Source organism: Dermacentor variabilis, chromosome 3 (assembly GCF_050947875.1).
Source record: "Dermacentor variabilis isolate Ectoservices chromosome 3, ASM5094787v1, whole genome shotgun sequence".
Taxonomy (NCBI): Eukaryota; Metazoa; Arthropoda; class Arachnida; order Ixodida; family Ixodidae; genus Dermacentor; species Dermacentor variabilis.
Genome location: NC_134570.1, coordinates 56015584 through 56026923, shown reverse-complemented (window position 1 = coordinate 56026923; position 11340 = coordinate 56015584). Strand labels below are relative to the sequence as shown.

General features: G+C 50.5%; 1 protein-coding gene across 1 annotated transcript; it reads right to left on the bottom strand.

Moving 5' to 3' along the window:
* Positions 1-3655: 3655 nt before the first annotated feature.
* On the bottom strand, positions 3656-5203 carry LOC142573965 (inosine-5'-monophosphate dehydrogenase 1-like). Its single transcript, XM_075683164.1, has one exon. The coding sequence runs from the start codon at positions 5201-5203 to the stop codon at positions 3674-3676; it is 1530 nt and encodes a 509-aa protein (XP_075539279.1). The 3' UTR covers positions 3656-3673.
* Between the last annotated feature and the right edge of the window lie 6137 nt (positions 5204-11340).

Genomic DNA, 11340 nt, shown 5'->3' with positions numbered 1-11340 from the left:
ATTTCTTTATTTATGAAAGTTGCCACAAGACCGCATGAAACACAACATTAAAAAAAGTCGAATGAAATCTTGCAACCTTATATTTATTTATATGTTTATTTATTTTGAAGTACTGCTATAACCAAAATGGTACTTTCACAAAACGAGGTTACAAAAGAAGGAAAAGAAGAAAGTGCAGGTTGTACCCCTTGCGACACAAAAAAGGAGTCTATCTAGCGCCCGTCATCGAGAGAACAAAGATACCGTGCCCCAGCTAACGCGGGTCAAACTGGTAAGAAAAAAAAAAACTTCGGGGACGCTAAATCATCGCCTTTAAGAGTGTAACGCGATAGCACTCAAAGACCTCTGACTGCTTCTTAAGCTTCCTGGCAACTGCAGCTTATGTAACGGTAACGTTTACCGGGAAGCGCTGTCGGCGAACGCTATGCACGAAGGCGGGCTTTCTGGTAGAAAGGCGGCCTCTTGCGTGGGCCGATTGTTGTGTCGGCAGCGGCAGGCAAGCGGGGGCCCGGCGCCCAGCGAACGCGCGGCGAGCGCCGACGCAGAGACGGAGACGCTATAGAGGCTAGAAGGTTATCTTCTAGCCTCTATAGAGACGCGGAGCCAACTGACCGGCTTCATGGACGTCTAGTATCGGAGCCAACTGCTCCTGATGAAAACCGGACAAGGATTGAGCCGCCTAGCGGCCGTTTATTACCAAAAAAGACTCCGCACGCCACATGGCACCTCCTGAGTGGTCCAAGCTCGTCACATGACAGAAGGGGGGTGCGCCATCTGGCCAGACTACTACGAAACATAAATGTATGATAACACGGAGATCTCGTAGGGGGAGACACTATACCACACCGATCACATGATTTTCAGGTTTCTGTTAGTGTTTCGCACTTTTAATATTTAAGCCTTACAAGATTTAACATAATATGCATGCGCCGTCCATGTTTTGTTTCGTGACATTTGTTTGTGGGCTGTCGGTCTCAAGATTCTGAGGAATAACTTCGCCACGAATGTAAGACAAGGTATGAGCAACTTTAGTGATAGAATGGTGGAGTAACATAACCCGCATTTACCGCAAGGCATATACAGCAAGGTGTGGCACATACATACACCTAAATATTTATGGATGGTTTTCTAACAGACGCTGACGCCGGATTTTCTGCTACACGATGCCCTTAATGCTATCGCGATGAATAGGCTGTAAGATGTGACAGTGTAACCAACGGTGTTTTATTAGCAGTCGCCTTGCGCACACTGGTGAACTTATAATTGATCGCATATTTGCGTAAGCTTGCACGTCAAATTTTGCATATCACGTTCAAGAGGTTCCAGCTCGCTACACTTCCCCGAGCTATATTCTCCGAGTTCCAAAGTAGCAACGCGAAATGCGAAATCAAAATGTGAGCGGCGGTTGAAAGGTAAATGCGAGAGTAATGCGTGAGCATTAGGTCGAACCTCATTGAAGTCGCGGGTCCATGATTAAAAACCGCGCTCACCGTGTTGCAAAGTGTTCTTCGGGAGCACACTCGACACACGTCCCGCCTGGGTCTTCGAGGAGCGATGTGCAATTGACGGTGGCTTAGATGGTGTGCGTGCACGTGTTTGTGCGTGTATACATACATACATACATACATACATACATACATACATACATACATACATACATACATACATACATACATACATACATACATACATACATACATACATACATACATACATACATACATACATACATACATACATACATACATACGCACGCACACTTATACATGCTCTTTTAAGCTCTCCCATTCCTTATTTACCTCTACCACCACGTGACCAGCTTCCCACGCTTCACACACAACACCTTTTTCAACTAAACCATTAAAAATATCGTGAGCCTTTCCACTCTGCGAAGGTGGATCACCAGCAAGGCTGTGTAGTACACGACAAGGAGGTGACACAAAATTTTGAACAAAGGTACTAACACAGTTATTGTCTTGATCAGTGGTCGTTGTGACGAAAGGTATCCACGCACATTTATTTTTCTACGTTCCCGTTCATTCGTGTTATCTCTTCGTTATGCACATTCGTGTTTTCGTTTCGCGATATATTGAGGCAAAGAACTTGAGACCGAAATCATCGCACCGACTGGCAGTGGGCCAGTGCCGTCAGCGCCTTCACAGCGGCAGTGTGGGAACGCTAGCATGACGAGGGGCAACGGAGCCAGCAGTGGAAGAAGAAGACGACGACGAAGGCGCGAGAAGTGGCACGAGCCGTTGTTGATGATGATAGTTTTTGATCGCACACATGATAATTTCATGAAACCCTAGTCGTAAACAGTTTCGCTCTAAAAAGAAAAAAAGAGGCAAGCCTCGGCTGTTTGCTAGCTGTAAGTCATAATATGCCGCACGGAAAACCGTGTGATCAAAAAAGATTTGCGCAGGTCTGACAACTGGCGCTGAAACCGTGAGAAAGCGAAGGCGAAGGTTTTTTGCCGTTTGCGCGGACGTGGTTGCCTGACGCTGATACCTGATGTTGTTTGCTGACGTTCCCTTCATGCTTTCCGATTCTTACTTTTTTTTCCGAGACCTTCCTATAGTGATCTCTGGTTGTTTCGTCTCACGGCCTCTAGGATTAATACCACGAGACTGCCTGTAAGCACTTGCACGTGAGCGCGTTGTTTGTCGTGGTCAGTGCGCTGACGCTCGAGTCTATTGCGTTTGACTTCGCGTTTTGTGCAATGTCAGCGCGTTGTGCGCGCCGTGCTCGAGAGACAGCAGACTTTGACGCCAGAGGCGAGACTTCCACATGAGCGCGTTTAATCACAGCACGTAATAAAAGACATTTCGACGCACTGACGCAGTGCAGTGTTTGTACAATCACACGAACTTGCATCACCGCGAACAATTGGGATAAAGCAAGAGTCAGACAGCGTAAACGAAAGCTCGCGCAAAACGAAATGTAAAAAGAGATACTAAATTTTCACGGCAATTACTGAATCATCATCATCCTAAAGGTAAACGAACGATCGGAGAACGGACATCAGATGAAAACGAACAAAACCAACAAAACCACCTTGAATCGAAGAACGCATACCGCGTACAATATTTCATCCTCCTCCGCATTCTTCCTCGGTGTTGTCCGTTTCCTGTTTTTCTATAATTAATGCTTCCTTCGTTTGCGACTTTCGCACTATCGTTTCGATGCTCTACTTCCTGGTTACACTCTTTCCCTTGCTGCGGTTAGGCTACCGTGTGACCGGTTTCTCTCATTCGTGTCTGTGACGCTGACCGCCGGTCTTTCGCCACCCGTGGCTAGCACAGATCCCATCGGCGGTTTAAACCAGGCCGACTTCTTTCTCACTCTGCCTCTCCACAATTGTTTTTTTGCTTTCCTCTCTCCGTGTAGTCGGCACGCTAAGGCTAATACCTGCGTCGCGTGTTCACAGTCCATGCCCTCCACGTGGTCGATTGACGCGCCCTTAAGAAACACAGTGAACGTATAAACCACGCCTCCTGGCTATTACCAGAGTCCTTCTGCTATTAGGATATACCAAGGACTCTGCTATTACTAACTTCTTCGACATTATTAGGTCAACCATCTTACATGTCCCACCGTCCGAACACCCCCCCCTCCGCCCATTCATATCCGCATCTTTCTTTCTTTTTCAACACCTTCCTTCCTGCACTTAGTTTCATTGTCGTACGTACGAGTGCAAGCCATGCACTCCACCTTCGGCCTGAGCAGACACCGATCTCTTCTCAAACTTGATGTCGCCCGAGTACATGTTCGTTCTGAGCACGTCCAGGCTTCGAGCGCCAATGTCTTGGCAGCCCAGCCTGATACCCGCGATGAGGTACGGCACGTAGCGATGGACCGATCCTCTGTCCTGAACGTTGCCCGTCACTCCCTGGGCCACGCGCACCACGGCCCGTTCGCTCTGGTGGTAGCGGCTGAGGCTGCCGCTGTCCTCGATGCTGGCCATCGCGTCGAGGGATCCCATGCCGCGGTACTTCTTGAGGCGCGCCCCGTTGGCGAAGAAGTACTCGCCGGGCGCCTCGGTCGTGCCCGCCAACATGGCGCCCATCATGACGGTGGAGGCACCCAGGGCCAGGGCCTTGACGAGGTGGCCCGGGCAGGAGGCGCCGCCGTCCGCCACCACGGGCACCCCGAACCTCCTCGCGTACTCGGCCACCGTGTACACCGCCGTCGCTTGCGACCTTCCGCACGCGAGCACCTCCTGGGTGATGCAGATGGAGCCGGAACCCATGCCGACGCGAAGTCCATCCACACCGGCGTCGATGAGGTTCTTCGCCTGAGCAGACGTGACAACGTTTCCGCCGATGACCTGCAGGCTCGGGTGTTTGTTCTTGATGTACTTCACCATGGTAACCTGGTAGACGGAGTTGCCCTGAGAGGAGTCCAACACGACGACGTCCACGCCAGCCTGGACCAGGAGCTCGAGGCGCTGCTTGTCGGCTTCCCGCGTGCCCAGGGCTGCCCCCACCAGCAACTGCTTGTTCTCGTCATCGGAGGCCAGCGGGTAGCTGCGACGCTTCTTCAAGTCCTCGCGAGAAATGAGCGACACCAACTCGCCCTGCGGGTTCACCAGAGGAAGCTTGCCTTTCTTGCTCTTTTGTAGCAGCGAGTTGGCCTCGGTCAGCGTGATCTCAGAGGGCGCCACGACCAGGTCCTCTAGCGGCGTCATCACCTCGGACAGGCGCTTGTTGTGGTCTTCCGGAGGAAGGAAGTCGATGTCCCTGGAGGCGACCAAGCCGAGCAGCTTGCCACCGAGCTTGCCGGTGTCGGTGATGGGAATGCCGGCGAAACCGCGCGTCCTCTTCACGTCGACCACGTCCGACACGCAGTTGTCGGGGCTTAGAACAACAGGGTCGTTGATGAAGCCGTTCTTGTATCTCTTCACTTTGTTCACCTCGCTGGCTTGGCACTCTGCAGTGCAGTTGTGGTGAATGATGCCGATGCCCCCGCAGAGAGCCATCGCGATGGCCATCTCTGACTCTGTGACCGTGTCCATGGGCGACGACACCAAGGGTACCTCGAGGGTGATCCTCTTGGTGAGCTTGGACGTGAGGTCGACACATTCCGCGGCGAAGTCGATGTAACCGGGAAGGATGAGGAAATCGTCGTAGGTGAGCCCGTCACCGGATCCGAGTAGCTGCTGGGCGGTGAGGCCATCCTCCTGAAACGTCGCCTTCTCCGACATGGTCTTGTTCTTACTCACCAGACAATGGCACTTACCCACTACGAGGCCTCGGCCAAGAAACGGGTGGTGTAAGGATTATTAAAAAATTTGTAGCTGCAATTTCGCAGTAAAGTACATTTTTTTTAGATCGTCAGAGCAAGGTGGTTCGTAGTTGAAAACATTTTCAGGCATTGAAAAAAATTATTATCAATAAATAATTTTGCGAAGTGATAATTTAAAAGATACAATAATGACTTTCGCGAACTTAACAAGGCAGGTATTTTGTGTAATGATGAAATGCCAGCAAAAGAAGCGTTCGTGTGGCTGTAGCCCAACGATGAGGCGTCAAAGTAATTGACAAAGTCGATGCTTGAACTTCTCACGTAATGGCGATGACCTTTCAATAGATTTCTTGTAGTTCGGTTTATAACGTTTATAACAACAGTGGGGAAACTTGTGCGAGATGCTGGAAGTTCATGTTTGACAAGCAGCAGCCCTAAAAGGATGAAGAGGTATCCTTGACGGGAAAATCAACGGAAAAAAAAATAAAACTTAACAGTAGGCGAGACAAGGTGGTACGCGGCGATGCGGTGGAGCGAGCCAGCATGACACGTAAAATTTATAATTTCTCTGTATGCGTAATTGATGCTCTAACAAACCCAAAGAACATAAGAAAGACATATTCGCGCGTTCACGTTCACCTCTGCTTGTGATATCGGCATACGAAGCCATACAGGCCTGAACAGAGTTTTCATGTCCACGTTTGCACGAGCTAGGAATGATGTTTACAACTAAAGCTCGTATAATGAACCCGCGCTGTAAGGATTCTCGTAAAAAAAAAAAAGATATACATTCATTCTTGGAACGGTTTTGACAATTTACCAACGCTCGTTCTTTTCCTCCGCGAAGCTGGAACTGATCATTGTCTCCTTTCCGACCACCCGCTTCTCCGCTATCTGCAAATCTTCTCATAATTTTCTTTAAGGCAGCTTAGTCAGCCTCTGTCAATCCTCGACGTCTTGCTGCCATTGCATGTTGTTTGTTCTCTTCAGATAATATCCTGAAGGAGTATATTTGACGTTTTACGTATACCGCTGACGCGGACGTGTCATTACTACTTCTCCTTACAACTACTTAAGGGGCAGCATCATATATAAATGAAAAATAATAATAATAATAATAGTCTGCCCTAAAAATTGCCTAACAGAAACATCAGAAACGCGCATGCGAGGTTGCTGGGGATTGCCCCGCTTCAACATGGCTCACGTGCCAGAGCGTCGCTAGTGAGTTATTTTTACGAAGGCCTGCGCTTGTCTGTGATACGATTTATATTTATTCGAGATCAATTGCTTAGGAATCTAACATTTTCCTCTGACTCTCTTTTGCCAGCGGGATTTCAATTTTCTTTCTATTTTGAACAGAACGGAAAGTAACATTATCCACATTAACAAATCTTGGCACATCCCTCAGCACGGCGTTGCGTCATGTAGAAAAAGAAGAATAATTAAGGTCGACTGGCGGACAGCCATATTTTTTACTTCTGTGGCACTTGTCGGCTTCAAACGTAATGTACGTTGTTCAACGACCCGAGTGGCCTGGGCAAGTCGATCAAATCCGCCTTTAGTACTCGCACGATACCCTCGATCACGGTACCGATATGATTAGAACACAAATGACGTGCAGAGCGTTCAAGAAGCGAGGCGCGTTAGGCAGCGCAAATGCTTATTCTGGTGTCGGTCCAGCGGTGATTTTTCTAGATTATCTAGTGCTAATCTGAAGAATACCGTGTGTATGCCGTCTTACTTTTTTTTTTCTGCTCATCTATCGTAGAGAGGAGTCGCAAAAATTTCCGAGTACTAGCAGCTGCTCCAACACTTGAAATCGTAGCAGGCTGTCGTTTCACGACGTCTCTCTCTTGCTTTTCTTCCTTGCTCCTATATAGGGCGGCTGTGTTGGAAGAAGGCGTACCGGAATACCAGCTTCGTCAGTCGGCAAGGGCTGGGTGAGTACGACTTCGCAAGTCAGTTAATCTAAATATTCTATCTTCTATAAATAAAAGAAAAGTATGCCGGTACTTCGTTCTTAGGCAATTGATTGATTGACTGTTTGATTCAGTCATTGATTGGTTGATTGATTGATTGATTGATTGATTGACTGTTTGATTCAGTCTTTGATTGATTGATTGATTGATTGATTTGTTCAAAGAAAGTGTTCCAGGTTATCTAGAATAACCAAATCTTCACATATTCCACCGTTGCGGCCGGCAGGTTTTGCATAAAGGAAGGGAGTAGGGCAAACAAGATGTCGTAAGGAAACAAAACTGGGTAAAACATCAGTAATAATACATAATACGTACATCGGTAGTAATGCAGATAGAACACACAGAGGCAAAAGTAACTTCGATGTAGATGCAATGAAAGTACAGGAGGCTCCCTTTAAGACGAACTCGAATGGGTCATGAAAATTTGTTCGTCTTGTCATCTTATCAGAAGAATAATTGGCAACATGACCAGAGGGGGGGGGGGGCGTATTCTGTAAGAGTCCACCTAGTTGACTGTTCATTTCAGCCGCTGCTGATTGGATGCAGCTGTACGAGAGAGGAGGAGACGAGCGGCCCTAGCCAATTAACAGCGGCCGAAATGGACAGTCCACTAGGTGGACTCTTGCAGAATACCCCCCAGGTGCATCGAAATATCTTACTTTAAAACGGTAAATGAAGTAAACTTAAAACGCGTCGGGCGGGGACGACATAAAAAGCATTTATTTAGCTGAACTTAATAAAAAAAAACTGTTTTCAAGTGGTACTCTTGCTTGGTTTCATCCAATCCGTTATGGATGTATGGTGCTTCTGCGCAAATCCGCGAGCAGCCACAAATGTCATCTCACCTAATGACCTTAAAAATCCTTCTGTATACCTCCGCGCTTCTGGAAAAAAGTTCGCTGGGGAGTTAAAGCAGGCATCTGCCGCCTCACTGGTCATCGGTGCAGGCTCCGAGCCAGTGAAAGTACGAAGGTGTGCGCTGAGGGCGCGACACAGCAACGCAACCTATAGAGGAAAGCCTAGGAGATGTTGAGCGAAGTGGGGAAGGAGAAACGTGGCGAATCGTTGCGGAGGAGGAAAGTAGACGGAGGCGCGCTGGGTTGAACTCGTCTGGCAGTTGCTACAGGTCTCGTTTGCGATATGGCCGTACCGGGTTCGTCTCGTTATAACATCGTACTCGCGCGCCGTGCGCTATGTGTGCGAGTGAAAGGGTGCGACGGTGAGCCGACGATGGCGACTGAATCTCGCGTGCGAAAAGAAGGTCGAAGCGCGCCGTCTTCCGTCGCGGGCATGGCACCGGGAAGGGGAGGGAGGGGGCTGTTGTACTGTGCCCGCGCTCGCTCGCGCGGGCTTTACCTTGAACGCTATCTGCTTTGGGGGCACACTCTAGGTAGACCGACGGCTCGTAGTTTTGCGTGCGCTGTGTTCTGGCCGCTCAGTGTGCGTTGAAGACATAGACAGCGCGAAGGTCACTTCGCTCGCTGCTGCTGCCGCGATTCCTCACGCCAGCGTTTTGACAGTGAGCATCCGCGGTCATCGAGTGTGATGTACTCATGTTTGGCTGTGCGTGCTGACACCGTACTTGTTAATTTAGTTAGTAAGCAAATGTTTACAAGGGGGCGTTCTACTCCGGCGGCTGCTGCGTATGGCACAGCCGCGCGAGCGGAGCCCTGTCTTTGAATACGATCTGTGATCCGGACAGTCTAGGCGCACCGAGGGCCGATAGCTTCGTATGCTCTATAGCACCCATACGCTTGCGCGTCACCCGCATTCACGAAGTGAAACGTTATTGTCGCTTTTTGTTTCCTCCTCTCGTTTTCACCTCTGTCAACACCGGGTGCGGCGCATCGAGGCACCCTAGCCTCCAGGATCGGTAGCGATGGCGGTCACTCTAAATGTTCGTTTTAACTGAAAAGCATGTCTGAGGCTTAAGCGGATTTTTTTATTGAGTCTATGGAGCATCGAACAAGCGTTCCCATGTTGTTCGTTATATGCGAGAATTCGGCTTAACCGAGTTCGTCTTAACGAGAGTTTACTGTACCTTTTTTTTGTTCCTGCAAACTAACTCGTGAGCATACCGGGTAACTTCTTTGTGGTCACGGCAAGACTATACTACGATGGAGCGAATCCCACTATGGGGGCTACTGCTTGAGGAAATAGATGGCTTTGAGCAGCTGGTGTCCGGCCGAGAGGGCGAGCTGTGAAATTCCTATGAAAATCCTATGAAAATCCTATGAAATAGTCGGGAGATTGTTCTTAGGGGACGGTTTAGGGATTGCGTATTGTAATTCTTGATAGATTTAATGCTAACGTGAACCGAAACCATTCGCTCTAGACGACTGAGAACAGCTCGCCTTCGCTGTGCAACAAATTGAGAACCGAAAAAACCCGCGTTCTTCAGAGTCTGGCCTTTCTTCTTTTTTTCTTTTCGCACATTGCAGCGCTGGCGGCAGCGTTGTCGACGGCGCCGGGAACTTCCGTCAGATGCCGACCGCCGCAAGCGCCAGCGGGCGCACCAGTTGGTCCGTGCTCTACTCGCTGGTCGTGGCCGGTGTGGTCGAGCTGAGCCTCATAGTAGCCGTGGTGTACGTGCGGCGGATGGCAAGCGGCGGCGAAGGCGACGACCTCGTGTTCCGCCTCTCGGACAGCGACCTGCGCGTTGTGATGCCCTACACCAACCACACCACCGTGGCCGACGTGCCCGCGCTGTGCGGAGCGATACCCAGGTGGAGCTCGCCTTACAGTATTTCGCATTACAGCGCCATCAGCGACGTAGCCACATATTATTTTTTTCTGAGGGGGGGGGGAGGCATCCGCTTCACCGGAGACCGGAGGGGGGAGGGGGAACTGCGTAGGCCGCATTATGCCACCGTAGCCGCGTACTAACAGGGAAACGGAGCTTTTCCACAACCATGGTGAAGTGGAAACCCTCGAACACATGATAGTGCGGTGCAGCGCTTTCAGGCACCGCGGGAGGGACTCCTGAGCCGCTACAGCTCACACGGGCTGCCGGCCGCACAGCGCCGAGGGGCTTTATTATGGTCACGTGGCCCCCCTCACGCACGGGAGGCAGCTCGCAAAACGCAGTGCTTACTTATTCCTCGAGCAGTCGGACCTCGCCACCCGGCTGCTCTACGTGACCCAACAGTGCCGGTGTTCCCTGGGCCGGCTGGCAAACTCTCTCGGGGAGGGCACTCCTGCAAACGAACTACGGATATTTTTTTTACCTAGTCATTATATTGCACATATGTAAATAGTTCTATCTTTTACTCTATCCACTTTGCCTGCTAGCTTATTAACCCTCCCCCCCTCGCCTCCCTCCTTTACTGCTGAGCGCAGTTCGGATGCCAGCAGACTGCCCTAGACGGTTACTGCAGTCAGTGCCAACATTCCTGCCCTTCCTTTATTTGTCTAGTTATTTCAATGAAGAATCAATTACTAATACTACTACCTAACAGTACAGACACGCGACCGACCAACCGTGTCACTCCGCAGGAAGGTGTACAGTCGTGGAGGCACGGTCGCCGACTGCGCAGTGGCCTTCGCGCTCTGCATGGCCGTAGTGGCTCCGCACCGGGTCGGCCTGGCCGGAGGATTCTTCGCAACTGTCTACGAAAGGTACGAAGCGTACGCGTCACACGAAGGGGACGACTCCGGACCACCCGGGGTTATTTAATGTACACCCAATGCACGACAGACGAGCATTTTAGGGCGCAGCTCTTTAGGCGCCCATTCCGGCGGCGAGCGCCGGCGTCCCTCGGCGTAACCGAGCGCAACGAAGGACGAAAGAGCGAACGAGGAACGCAGCGCGGGATGAAAGACAGCGGGGGCGAAGAGAATCGCGAGGAGGAATGCGGAGGAGGAGGGTGCAACGGGAATGTGAGGCGGAAAGCGGAGGAGGAGGGTATGGCGAAAGCATGAAAAGCGTAGTGCCGCGCAGGACGGGCGCTGCGGCGACGAGATCGCGCCAGAGTATAGCGCGTGTCGTCTATTCACCAATGACGTCACCGATACCATAGATGGAAACAAAGCGCTGCATGAGCGGAGGTCTGTCTGCGCCGGCTGCTGTGAATCGCGCCCACGCGTCGCCCACGCGCTGTCTCTCGCGATCCCCCGA

Excerpts from the sequence above, each read along its gene's own strand:
- LOC142573965 (XM_075683164.1), bottom strand. The coding sequence starts at position 5,203 with ATGTCGGAGAAGGCGACGTTTCAGGAGGATGGCCTCACCGCCCAGCAG.